A 14831-nucleotide genomic window follows, 5' to 3' on the forward strand; every position below is an offset into this window, starting at 1 on the left:
AGTCGAAAGGGACCATGGAGACTCCAGTGCCTGGAACAGGGGCCAGTAATGTTGCAGGGGCCTGTGTGTCACAGCCTCCCTCTTTTTCACCCTTCCAGCTTCCTAGAACTTCCTCTACCTCCACAAGTGCTGCATGTGTACGGGATGTACACTGACAGGAGCAGCCTCATCTGTCAAATGCAGCAGTAGTAGAGCTTTACAAATAAAACACCAGAGTGGTAAATGAGGCTATCCTTGCTGCTGGAATGGCCAATCTCCATCTCTTAACCTAGTCAAAGCAGACAGACAACTGTGCAAGGCAGCAACCTACTTTGCTTATGCTTGTGCCTAAAGCCAAATTTGCGTATTATGAAAATGGAAGGAGACACAGTAACACAGAACAGTTTGAGTCAGTAGAAATGTATGCAGCAGCACTCAATTACAGCTGGGTGAATTAAGGACTATGTTACAAGTTTAATTTCCCCCACCACTTTGCAAGTCAAGTTAGATCTTTCAGTATTAAAAATTCCACTTAAAAATCATTTGAAGATCTTATCACCCAATAACTGAATTAATTCAGCTTGTAATTTCAGCCCTTGGAGAAGCATGAGCAGAAGTCGTTTTGTAGGAACTTTGGCTTCCTATTTTGAGGAAATAAAAAGGGAAAAGGAATTATCTTTACACCTTTTTTCCCCTCCTGCTTAAATTCCCTGCATAGCACTAACTCCAGTCACATTTGGGGACCAGATGACTATTACCAAGTAGAGTCTGTTCTGCATTGCACAGTGCTGAGCTCAGGCACTGACTCCAAGTGGCGATTGTTTACTGGTTCTACAAATAATACTATCAGCCAAAAGGCACCATTTCTTATCAACTTTCTTTACCCATTTATACGTACACACTTCCCCAGTAAAAGGTTGCTTTCTTTTGTTTTTTTCTTTTTAGCATGCCAAGCCCTCATTTTGACTAAAATTGCTTACAAAGACTCCATCCTACAGCTATTTTGGAAAGCACCAGTATCTTCACTATGTTAAAGTTAATTCAAATCATATAATTCCTAAACACAAACTATTCTTTCTGCATCCTATAGCTATAAACACTATCAAATTAAAGACATCTTCATTTCACAATACACTTTCCATTGATAAAGAACTCTCATCATACAGAAACAATTGTACCTCCATTTACATACCTGCCTTCATTTAATTTCTGTCACAATTTTTATTCTGAGAAGGTTATCCAAATGTTTAGATTAGGCCACTAACTCAGCTTCTTTACAGGTTCTGAATTCTTAGAACACAGCATAACAGTGTGTCTGCCAGTCACAATCTTGCTTTTGTTATAGGAGTTTAAGGGATGTGATCCCTTGATTTGGATCCATTTGCTATGTTGATTTTATAATAAATAATTTAGCAGATAATCTAATCTGGAAGAAAACTGCATTGCTCAAACTACTGCTCTGTGAATCTTATACCAAAGTTAATCTCTACCAGAGATATGCAAAAGAAAAAGTCAGATTTCAAAGCACTGTAAGACTGCTGGAGAGAATCTCAACAGCCTGATATAAGACCGGTTCCACTGCTCAGAGCTATCTGTGAAGCATGATTGAATAGACAGGCCAGACTTTTCAAAGGTACCATAATGTTAATGAACTTACTGGCCTGTTTTTAACACAAGTCTGAATCCTTCTGAATATCCCCACAGGCTTCTGAAATTGGGCATCCAAACACCAAAGCACCCAAGATTAGAGACCATTTTGGAAAATGTAACCTGCATTCAGTAGTTGCCTATACAAATAATTCTCCTGTAAGCATTTAACTCAGTCTTTGCAGAGCACTGTGGAATACATAAATGTGATAAACTTCATATGGAAAAAGCTCTGTTCTGTTTGCCATTTCCATTGCATAGAAAAGAAAAAGTCACGCTTCACATTTTACAGTACCATGAAAGAAGGATCTTTCTCTAAATTATTTAAACCATGAAGTGACAGCAATGGAAACATTTGACTTACTGTAAGGTGTTGTATCAGTAGGGTCAGGAGGTGGAAAATTTTCAGTGAAGTTGACATTACACAAGTCTGTACTACAACAGCAGAAGCGGTACGTTCCATTCTGAATCAAGGAAGGGGTGGTTGTAACTATACACTCCTCAAAGTGACATTCTTGTGGGTCTCCTATATGAGACCAGCAACCTGCAAAAAGAGACACATTAAAGAATTCTTTTTAGAGGAGGCATAAAATTAATCCTGGACAATTAAACACACCTATAGAAACCCATCCATTATTTAATTAAATGTTAGAGTGGAGTAAAAACTGTTATAATTTGCTTGTCTGATTTCACTACCACCTTTTAAACCAAAACCTGAAGAATTTGTTTCACAGTTCACCACAGCCAAGGAGAAGAACTATGGGCAGTGCTGAAAGTCAGTATCAGAGGTGTCCAGCTGTCAGCCTCAATAGGTCAAAACCTGAATTCTTAAGTCTCTAAGCAGAAGTATGCCATTCCCCATTTCTCCGATACCACAGACAATACTACCAGCTTCTGGCCCACAGTCTAGACGAAATTGTGACCTAGCTCCCTCTTTAAAGTTAAGCCACAAGAACGCATCTATAGTTTGGTGTTTCTTGCGTAATTTCTGAAAACTCAGTCCTTCCTCATTGTCAGCATCACTGGACTTTTCTACAGGATCACAACTTATTTTTTGGCTGATGCAGGCTCTATATCCCTGCAGCAACTGTTTCTTCCCAAGTATGGTCAATGGCAGTTAAGCATCATTTATGCACAAATGTTTGGAAGGAAAAGAGGCAGCATGGGGGCAGAGGTGAGCAGTCAGACTGCTTCTTTCACCAAATTAAACAAGAAACAACAATAATGAGTACAACTGCATAGGATCTTTGCACTGGTAAAAAACAGTTTTCATTAAGCCTTATACTACACTAACTCTTATTCAAGTAACCAAGAAGAGAGTCGCTGAGAATGGCAATCAAAACCCATTTCTGAAAGCAAGACCCTTCACCCCTCCCTGCAGAATAGCAGTGAACTGAAAGTATTGACATGTGACAGTTTGTGCTATAGCTGCAATTTCCTTTGCAAACCAACATCCGATCAATCTGAATACACATTTTTACTCTAATGAGACACATTTCTAAATTTATCATTAAATCGATACATATACTGAGATACAGTCAAGAAAGCCATCTTCCTCTGGGCAGCCTAAGTAACAGGCAACCTGAGTGGTTTTGACTCAGCTGTACATTGATCTGTTTTAGAAGTCTTTTATTTCAAACAAACTTTGTGTTCGTATTCAAAATTGTTAAATGGGAAGTTTAAAATTATGCATTTGTAGAAGGCACAAGCAAAATGTCTGGTTTTGCAGCTATGCATCTTTGTTATCAGCTGGCTAGGTCACAAACAAGTGAAAAGAGCAGCAAAGCTACTGCACTTACACGGAAATGTTACATACCTTGTTTTACAAGATGTATGTCTCCGTCTCGTGTTTTTTCCCAAAGTCCGTAGCAGGTACTACCTTTCATGCACAAAATTGTGCCATTTTCCTGGGAGATTCGGCTCTCACTGATTCCATGGTCCTGTTGATAAGGGTCCTTAAATGCACACAGCCGCTCCTCACTCTGAGTAGCTTTAGACAAAGAAAGGAACATATTTTTTGTCAGTGATTTTCTGCATAAAATATTAACCTTAATAAAAGTATGAATAAGCTCTTCCAGAAATACATATTCAAAATCATCCTGAATCACATGTATCCATTCTTCAATCTGTACTCCAACAGTCAGAAATAAAAATGAGGTCCACCCTGAAGTTACTTTCATAAAGAGGACAAAAACGCCCAAGCTTTAGCAAATTTTTCAAAATGAATGTGCAAGTGTTTGAAGTTCACAGGTGAAGCATAAAAATTTCATTGCATAGTCTGCATCATTTGTTCTCAAGCATAAGTTAAATAACTGTTACCTGGTTTCTTCAGCAATCACATGCTTTAATTGCTTCCAGACCCTAAACCAAGCTGATCTTTCTCAGACTGCCATACAACCCCATGCCTACCTAACTCAGAGGGGTTTTTCCACTCTTCTTCTGTTGACCCATCTCTTTTTTCTACATTTTCAACCTATCAGTTTGAGCTCTTTCACACAACTTCGTTAATGACCACCAACAGAAATACTAACAGCAGAGTAAAACCCATATGACTGACCAGCAGTTCTGGGAAACGCTGCCTGTAAACAGGAACAATGCTCCCATGTAAAGTCTCGCTGTGGAATGTCCAGCAGGAACATCACAAAACATACAAAGTGAGTACAAAAATAAATACACATTATCACCTAAAAAAACTGGTTTGATTTTTTTCTAAAACAAAACCAAACCACTCCAAAAAATATTCTGATTTGTACAAGAATATTTAATCAGTGCACTTCACAAATTTCCTATCTTAAGAGCCCGTATGTTTTACCTACATGGTTACACATTTTTGTTCTTATCATTTCAATGAAAGGACTCACACATGCCAATATGCCTCTGTCAGCTTTTCTTTAGGAAGAGTAAACACATTCAAACAAGAAATTCTTCAGAAAGGCATCAAGTCCAAGATAAATAAATCCTACATTGGTATAGAATATCTTCATTCTTCCCTTGAATGATTTTATAACGTGCACGGAAAGCTAGGCATTTAGTAAGTCTTATCCAGTAGTATAGCTCCAATCACAGTAAGAATTTGTATTCTGTATCTCAGCAACTAGATTTAATCCAGTTCTTTAACTCCCATAAAAGCACTGGTAACAAAAAGATGCAAGGTGGAACAGATAGGCCTTTTGAGAAAGCAGATTTTGAACTTGAAACTGTAGCATACATAATTGTAAATTATTAAAGGTATTGTCTGTGTATAAAATACCTCCTCAAGGAGGATTTATCTATTTGATCATTCTGCAGCATTGGCCCCAAAGAAGCCATCTTTCAGCAAGGCAGACTTACTGAAAAAAATGCTGTTTCACTGTGTCACCTGCACAATGAATGGGCAACAGAAAAACAAACCAAGAGACTCAGATAAATGTGTCGCTTCTATGGCCATTACAATTCATTAAGGAGTCAAAATCCATAATTCTTTCATGCCAAGACAACCATAGATAGCTGCAGCATCCAGAAAAGCAGTCTGTCAGTTACTCACAGTTTATTCTGTGGAAGCAGTAATTAAAATAGCATAACCTAGCTAGGGTGTATGTCCGATCAGCTGAGCTGCGTATCAGTTCAGTGGTGGTAAAACTCTCAGCTGAGGAGACAGGAAATTCTTAAGCCACTGTAACTCAATCACTTGCTGTTCCACGTACTCCAGTAACCTGGCCAGCAGTCCATGCTACCTACTCACACACCTCTCTGCACACTAGTCAGTGTACAATTAACACTTAACATCTGGAACTAGGGTTTTGAAGGGATAAATACACTTATTATAAAGCAGTGGCCTGATGTTCAGAAACTCAGTTACCTAAATTTCATATCTCATTTTTTTCTTTCTAAATGAATACAGTTAGTTGAGTTACTGAGGACAAAAAGGTCACACATTAACAGCTAGCATATGCTGCCTCAAGCAGTACTTGCCAGTCGCACGTAGTAGTTTTATTCTCAGGAACAGCTGAGTATGCCAAGCGTGAAGCATCTGTCCTGCATTCTCTGCTCCATGACATGGGACTGGCCAAGAAACAATGTATGAAAGGACAGTACCCCAGTGTCATAGGGGGACTGGAGCTGACTAACTTTTTGAAAATCAAAAGGAGAAAAAATTATCACAGAACTGAAGTTTTCAAGAGAAACAGGACAGAATTACACGGCCTTGTGAAATACAACTTATCTCCTCTTAGGGACATTACGAAGGGGTTTAAATCAGCTGTGTGTGATAGCTGAGTGGGACTAAGGTCATCTGAGATGTTGGTTGTTTACAGAATGCTCAAACTGCTGCAAGATAAGCCCTCTATTGTGAAAATTAATTTAAGAAGTCAGAATTTATAGAACAACCACACAGATTCAGTTTCCTTATCAAAAAACTGTGGTTAAAAAAGAAGAATAAATTAAAAAGCAATTCCAGGAAAGTCTACTTTCATAATACCTCAGTAAGTTAATAAATAAATAAAAGCCTTTTAACCTCTGGATTAACAGAAGAAAAAGCAAAGAAACTTCTTGTTTGCGTTCTCTTCTCAGCAATGCAGTTACAAGTAACATGTCTGTGCTCCAGAGACACAGACAGCTTTAACTGCCTACTTTTCTGATCTCCTCACCTTTCTACAAATCGCATAGGATCAAGGTTAGGAGGCAAGAACACGCAGCAGACACTTCAAAAAAGAAAAGTTAACTGTTGTGCTAGCTGCTGTCCAACCATATGCTACAGAAAATAGCAGTTGCTACCAAAGGCTTTTCTGATGTAAAACATGTATTGCCCTATAAGAATACCCGCAGAGGGGAGGAAGGGTCAAGCATGAGAAAGTAGAACAGCCACTGCTCACCACCTGAGTGCCTGTCTGTATCAGTTTTCTAGCAAACTAACAAAAATGCAAGTTAACTTGTCACAATTTAATGTCAGATGATCTCAGTGGGAAACTTTTCCAACAAAATATAAAGGTTACTCACCCAACAACTAGAGTTTTCATGCTGATCACCGCACATTCCTGCTTCGATTATAACTTAGAGTAGTACAACCCCTGTGGGAGCAGTACCCACTGCAATACTCTGCTGACCCCTGCCCCTTCCCTGATGGCATGGAACATCTGGAGAACAGGGGACACATAACAAAAGCTACTTTATTTTTCTCTATGGCCTCTGTAGGTTCATTGTTGAAGCTGTAATGCCGAAGAAAATTGGATAGGTCATTCAGACGTCCAGAAACTCTCTTGAAGAACAACAGAATAGATGAGCTGCTTCAATTTCTTTGCATGACTTTGGCACATTCCTGCTCTGGGAATCTGGCAGTAAGGTTCCCTTATTTCAGGCAGTGGAAACTAATCAGCTCTAAAAACTTGTAGCGTTGGAATACTTCTAAGTCAGGTCTTGAAAGCAACGTCCAGCATAGATGAGTATACCCTAAACCTTCCCCAAAAGAAACACAGATACTATTACAGAAACACTGAAGTGCTGGGGTGACTGTTCTAAATGTTACCTATTCTAACAGAAATCTTATCCTTCAGGCAAAATACAGTTGCTTATTTACATTTATATGTGCTCCTCATGGATGACCTCTTAAGTCAGTTTTCAGTCATCGTGGGAGCTAACAGCTATGATGGTGCATTCAGAGCTGAAATACAGCTACCTGTCCCTTGGGAGCTCTGCATCTGTGATGTGTAAGTGCAGCCATTAATGCTCTCTACATTAACTTAGCTGGAACCAATTCTAAAGCTGTTGCTTCCAAAAACTCCATCCTTTAAGCCATCTGGATATGGGCTTGGGCAACTGGCTCCAGGTGACCCTGCCTCAGCAGGGGTTTGAACAAGATGACCTCTAGAGGTCCCTTCCAACCTCAACTATTCTGCGGTTCCTGCAGGACAGAGGTCTCAAGATACTCAGCATGTAGTAATTAGACAGGAAAATCGTATTCCTCAGTTGGGCTACATGGTACTTTTTATCTCCAAGACAGATGAAATAGTAGGGTAAGACTAGAACTACTGGATTCTCTTGTTTGCCTACAGTTCAAATAGATCCAACCCAAGGAAAATACCTTAATGTTAAGATCTTTCTTAAAGAACAAGCACAATTAAAACACACAACTTATTTATCCTATGAAAACTGAGGCTCTTGAGCTGATCTATTTGATACATTCAATTCATTTGTTACTCATGTCAGAAAAATGATGGGCAAAGCCTCTGCAGACAGTGCTCCCCAGATATCAAGGACCCATGAAGAGGTCACTGTGTAGCAGTCCCTTCCTTACAGATTTCACAGACCCAAGATGCACCAGTAGTTTAAATTCAAACTGCAAAAATGCAGAAGCCATGTCCAGATCAAGCTATCCAGTATATGTGCCCAGACATGAAATGTCCCAGCATACAAACAAAATTAAAACCTAGCACCAAAATAAGTGGCAGCGCAGGTTTCACAGGTCATCTGCTGCAAGGCTGAAGTACTTTCTGAGCCCTGCTCTTCCTAAAAGAAATCACACTGTTTCAACTCTTTTACATGCCCTTCCAAGCTACCCATCTCATTATTCCTGCACAAGTTAAGCATCACAAAAATAACTGCAGCGAAATCATTAAAATTAATTTGGACTGCAGTTTCTCTACAGATGTGCAAGTCCATAACAACTCTTTCATCATTAGGTCTAAAGCACAACAAACAGAAAAAACTGCCAAAGATGCATGCATTCCCCCAAAGACTAAGTCTGTTGAATCAAACAAGCAACAATGATGTTTTTTCGTGGAGTGAGGTGGGGGTGAGGCAGGGACAGCTCTGGAGAGTTTACTGTACTTAAATATAATTATCTGATTAAATTACTGTGTGACAAAAGTGTAATTTTAGAAGTATGAAAATTATGACTATGAAAAGGAGAAAGTCCCATTAAAGGCTACCTCCAAAACTGGAAAACATCTCTTTATTATTTCTTTCACAACGTACGAGAAGGACTTTTGGTACTTTTATTACCCTTATAAGGTAAATTTCATAATGAACTATACTTGTTCATGACATAGAACTGATTATACATTCAGGTGTTTTCTAATACACCTTTAATGAAAGACTACGAGAAAGATGTTGAAACAAGCAAATGGCAATTGAAGGCTTACATGTCACATACCACTGAAAAGTTTGCTACTACAGACAGCTGTAGTAGGGACAGACAGGCTGACACTGAAAGGACAAAAAGTAAACAAATCATGACGGTCTTATAATGAAATGCCTATTTTCCATTCCTCTTGAACTTGTGTACCAGAGAAACTATGTCAAAATAATTCAATAAAAACATAATGAAATTAACTCAAACTTCTGTCCTCTCATCCAGCACAGATTGCCAACAAAGGCAAGAAGGGAAGGCACCATTCCCAGAAGTTCTACCAATGGAAAAAACAGCAGGAGTGGAGCAAGCTCTTCACTTCCCTATCATAAACAAGAAAAACATGAGGTTCATAGAACTCACCTGATTTTGTACCTATATTTATATAAAAATACACTTTACTGTCCAGTTTCAAAAATATGCTTGATACGTGAGCAGCACTACAAGTGAGTGTGGGTGCTTCAGGAAGTAATCTAACAAACATTGAACATTCTTAGCTTTCCTGCTTGGCTGCCATTACTGGTGTGCCCGATCACCACGTGCACATTAGCTTAGCTTGATGCAGGTTGTGAAACCTCAATGTCATATTCCGAAAGGAGGATGGGGAATCAGACTACATTAAACTACTTTCCTGAAATCATAAAGGAACTGGGAATTGCCCATAGCTTCCCAAGTCCATCCTGTGCCTTATACTTACTGCTGCAGCACTCTGGGGGGCATGGAGTTCATCCCCATGCCACTACACAGCCTCAAGAAAAAGCCCCAGGACCTCAAGAATTTCCTGTTGGCATATAGCTCAGGTTTTGACACAATTACAATCCTGGCATTTAGCAGCTCTACCATCAACGAAAAAGCTGAAAAAACAAGTTATCATAAGAAAAATACTTGAATGATGTTACGGTATTTTCTCCCTGTAACCCTTCTGCTATTTCCAACTGCTCAGGAACAGAGAAGTGATTCATACAGATACCTGAACTGTGGATGTGTTTAGTGGTCTGCTACAAAACTCACCCTGAAATATGTTTACCATATGAGTATTTGCCTTCATTCTCCACTAAAGATATTCCTGGACAGAAAAGATCAAACGAAAATTACACATGCATTTAGTGCTTGTATTAGAAATCTTGTGTGCTATGAACATACAATTCATCCGTACTAGGACTGGTTTAAACAAATGAATACACTGTTACTGCGTTTTACATACCAGGTCTCTAATGATCGTTTTGTGTTCTAGGAAAACATAATTACAGAAAACAATTACAACAGAAATAACAAAAGTTACAGGAATCCAACTGCAAATCCTTAGAACGTGAGTCATGTTTTCATTAATAGCATAGGAAGTCAGTTCCATTAGCACTTAATCGACGCTTCCTGACCGTACATCTATTCAATGCAGTACACGGAATTTGCATCAAGTGCAAAGGGAGGGGAAACGGAAGGAAAAGGGACTCAAATGTTACTCAAATGCTATGAAGAATTATTCTAATTCTTGGAATTAAAAATACTAAGCAAATAAACATTTGCAACTTCACGATTACTGCCAGGCAGTACATTTGTGACACGCTATTCATGAATAAAAGAATCCGAGATAACAGTCAGAAGACAAACTTGCACATAACCTACAAGAACAGACTTGCTAGCATCACAGACCCCATCCATAGGTACCATGTTGGTAATTACATCCAACTGCCTTTGTGACCACACAGGTGAAGACTTGGAAAAAAAAGCAAGAAATGAAAGATGTTTCTAAGCATTTGTTTGCCTGTAATGGGATTTCTTTAAATCCAGGCCCCACACATTTAACTGGGAAACCTCATTAGGCTGCAACTGATTTTTTTTAAAGATTCAAGGTTTTTCTACCTGTAACTTGTCCTTTCAATTAGTGAGATTTTCATCGGAAGAGCCATAGACACAAAACCTGTTCTCTTTTGGCCTTGTCAGCTCTCTGTGGAGTTCTTTTATTTACACGATACAGGGAAACATCATCACCCTCGAGGCAGGGTTATGAGACAGCAAGTGTCTTCATAATGCAAACTCTTAAAAGGAAGACGATTGAAGTAATGCATATCAGGAGGCTCCTTTGAGTATAGCCTTTCAACTACTAATAGCCAAATTCTGGTGTGATGCACAGAGAAACAGAATCTTGAAGAAACTGCCACTTTGCAAGCACTCTGCTGCTTTTTTCATCTTCTCCTCATAGGCTTTAAATACAGAAATTTATAAATGCCTATACACTTATATAAACATGTATCACAAACATGCGTCTTTTGAAAGTCATTCTTTGAGAGACAGACTATAATGAAAACTAACTTACAGTGGGAGGAAAAAGCTAAACTGCTGGTAATTTCCACGTATTTACACTTCTAGTACTCTGCTTCCTAGTGTGTTTGACCAGCAACTGCACAGCAGAGATCTGCACTGACTGGTCAGGAAGAGAAATATATTGTCAGCTTAAGGATGAGAGCTTGCAGGTCTAAACCAACCAACCAGAAACGGCTATAAGACTTTTTGAGCAAGGAGTCAGGAGAAGCACAGTGCCACACACAGCCAGGGAACCCTTAGTCAAGCATACGAGCACAATGTATTGCTCTACAGCAAACTCCTATGCCTGAAGTCCTCCAGGTGGGCTCCACAAACCCAACCACTAAATTAGTAAAGACATGAATAAGAAGGAATGGAAATTTGCACGACAGAATTGAGTGCAAATGTCCAGGAAGAATGTAAAGAAAAATGCTTCAGAAATTTACATCTGTGATCATAAGCTTTCCTCTCCTTCTAATAAAAAGATGTTTATTTCATCTCACGATCATTAAACAACTCCTACATTTTAAGCCATATCATGTTCCACTAGATATACTGCAAAATATATTTTGACAATAAACCCCTTACAGTTTACACCCAGTGTTAAAGTCTGGAATAATCTGTTCACAGTACTGCATGTCCTTAGCCTTCTCCGATAAAGATTTTGGGTTTGTCTGCTTTTGCTGTGTTAACATCACAGTTTTAAAAGCTGACAACAACACAGAGCCAGGCTTTGATTGAGAACTAGTGCCAAAACTAAAAGGATTGTTAGTACTGATACCCATTTCAAAGTGATTGACTGCACACGCAGCTGACTAAATACTTTATAGTCATTACAAGACCCCTTTCCATCAAAATAGCATGAGACTTGAAAATTTAAGTGTCTCTTTTTCTGTACGTGGATATACTTGAGTTTTTTCTTTAAAGAAGCAAGTAAATCTGAAATCTCTTTTCTCTCCTTACTCCCTTTCTAACACACTGTCGTCTACTGATAAACACTACCAACAGTGACAGAGACACCCACCTTTTCCTGTTGTGTATTCTTCAACAGTACTTTGGTATGTTGGTGTTTCAGCTTCATTCTGAAGTACCAGTGCTCTGTTAGCACTAAATGAATAAAACAGAACTAGATCACATAGCAGCTGTGTTGTATCTCACATGTTGTGCATGAGGCTGACACTTCCCACCCAGGCACTGCTGCCTTGCACCACTGTGGTACACAGTCCATGGCCTCCTCTTGGGCCCACCTTGGACATGCTGACCCTCCCAGCACAGCCTCACTGCCATAGGGCCACCAACACATGGCCCCCTCACAGCCAACAGCGTTATTTGCCCCTGCTCAATGCATCCACCACACCAGGAATTTAAAATTTGGAATTAATGTAAATAGAGAGGTATGGAGTGGCCATAAAGTAAATAGTCAACTCCAGTTCTTTAGTGAAGGCCTTGTTCTCCTTCCCCCCAAATTTACTCTCAAAGGAAGCGTTACTTTAGAAGAGCCCAGCTTACGTGAGAGGAGCCATGCAGGAATGCAGCAGAATGGCAGAGATTTACTGCTAGCAGCTGACAGATTACATAGTCCCCAAACACTGTCAGATTTTATGCAAAAATACCTGAGCTTACCACCCATCAACCGCATCAGTGCCTTATTTCCACAGGCTTCTAAATGTTTCTGAGGATAACTAGACCACCTCACTCTGCAAGCCTAATCTGAGTCACGCATTACCCCAGAATCAAGAGCACAAGATGCAGTGGCAAGACAGCTAGCAACATCTTTGCTCTGGCATAAAACCTGCCCACACAAAATTCAAGAATGTCAAGCAAATTTGAACCAACAGAGTTAATACTGGTTCATGGTTTACATCAAGTGGATGAAGCATTTTTCAGCCGATAAGGGAAGAGGTTCAAGCTGAATCTGTAATGAGGGTATATCTCAATGACTAAGCCAAGGTCAGAGAAGGACAAACTACGGAATTAAAGCTAAGTGTTTTGAAGCCTCAATTAGAGCCCTAACAAGCTGACCTTTGACTACCTCTACTTTGGCCCTTAATCAGAGCTTCTCCTGCCTTACAAGATTTCCTCCAGAATGTCCAAAATGACGTTTGTTTTTATTGTGTAAGTCTGCCTAGCTCAGCAGGTTTCTTCCTTCCATCTTTTTCCCCTATGCTAAACTACCATTGATTTTTAACAATACAGCATTATACAAACTGTGTGTAACAAACAGGTAGTAGAGGAAGGTTATCAATCTGTCCAGTATGAAATTTCTAAATATATCACTTAGTAGCAGTGAAAACCCTGCTCTGGTTTGTTAAAAAATGATAACATTATCTTAGTTCAACGATTACGCAAGACTGATGACATTTTATCACACAACTTTTCACTTAAGAATCAGTGAAAGGCTTTGCAGCAAGAGATTACAGCAGGTTTAGGGGTTTTTAATGTTGTAAAAATAGTAAAATGTCATGGCATTTTAACATTCACTTTGTTGGCACTAAAGTGCTCATCTTTGTCATCAGACTTCAACTTACAGCCATTTCCAAAAACTTCACATTCCCTATCAAAGGAAAATCCAGTCAGCATGTCCTCTGTGGAAATGCAAAGGTCCAAGCATACTTAAAGAGCCTTCTGAAAAAGCTGTGAAGTGCAATACTGGAAACCAGAAGTAAATTAGCATAAAACTTAAACTATTAAACCACTAAATATCATAAAAGTGTCAAACCATGGAATATGTTTAACACTTACTTAAGGGAGAATCTAACCTAAATACGCTAGTGGAATACAAAGTATAAACCCCATCTACTCTCGACTCCAAATGCTTGCTTTGTGCAACAACCTTAGAGCTTCTACTATTTTGATAAAGTTAAAGGAGAGTATTTTCTGTGTGGATTCACATGGCAGAAAGCATCTGCAGCTTCAAATCACTGTCCAGTTTGCTCCGTCTGCTTGTCTAAAGATGAAATGATTGCTATTTGACCCCGCGAGCAAACAGGAATTCCAGTCTTTACACAGAGTTGAATCAGATCAGAAAGAATCTACTCACAGACTCATGATGCTGGGCAAAAGAAAATTATACATTTGCCACAAAAATTAATTTGCAAGCCAGCTTTAAAGTACATCTTCCACTTTATTTAACTATTACTCCAACTCAAGCTAAAGGTCATTTAAGCCCAGATTTCTGGTAAAACACAAGGAAAGAAAGAACCGGCTTTCACTGACTCGTTGGGACTTTGGACATTCAACTTCTCCAGGTCTCCTGGAAAAATCCAAGCCTACATTTAACCTTCTGAAAGCATGAATTATGCATATAACAGGATTTAAACAAACCTAGCATTTTTCCCAATAGTTTTTTTTATTTATTCACTTCCTTAACAACTACGTCTCCATTCAGAGAAAAATAAGGATGTTCATGTTACTGTTTAGCAATTATGTCAGAACAGAAGTCATCACAGCCTTAGTCACACATAATCTTTTCCAGAGGCCAGTGTCTATTCACAGAACTGGAAAAGCCCAAATTCGTTATCTTTGCCCTAGACTGGAGTTCAGGGACCTTTTTTTCTGAGTACGAGCGTCTGGCTTTTGTTTATCTGGGCTGTCAAAGTGAAGTATCTGCATGGAATAACACAGGAAACTGCAGCAAAAGCAACAGTAAAGCGAATTAGCAATGTGGTATTTCTCCCCCAAACTCGGATGTAACAAACTTCCCAGAGCAAAATTTGTTATTTCAGAGTCTACTTCAGATTCCCTTGAAAAATGTCTGTTACTGGATATTCCCCTAACACATGTAACATGCTCCCTTTTCTAG

At 39.2% G+C, this 14831-nt stretch overlaps 1 protein-coding gene across 3 annotated transcripts in view; it reads right to left on the bottom strand.

The window, feature by feature from the left end:
• Window positions 1-14831, bottom strand: part of BMPR2 (bone morphogenetic protein receptor type 2) — a 110781-nt gene that overhangs the window by 51730 nt on the left and 44220 nt on the right. For all 3 annotated transcript variants that reach the window (XM_080621465.1, XM_080621467.1, XM_080621466.1), the window contains exons 2-3: window positions 3443-3616; window positions 1991-2170 (exon numbers count right to left, since the gene is read on the bottom strand). In XM_080621465.1, the coding sequence (XP_080477591.1) occupies window positions 1991-2170; window positions 3443-3616 (354 nt within the window). The remainder of the gene's footprint in view (window positions 1-1990; window positions 2171-3442; window positions 3617-14831) is intronic.

Source organism: Psittacula echo, assembly GCF_963264785.1.
Source record: "Psittacula echo genome assembly, chromosome: 6".
NCBI lineage: Eukaryota > Metazoa > Chordata > Aves > Psittaciformes > Psittacidae > Psittacula > Psittacula echo.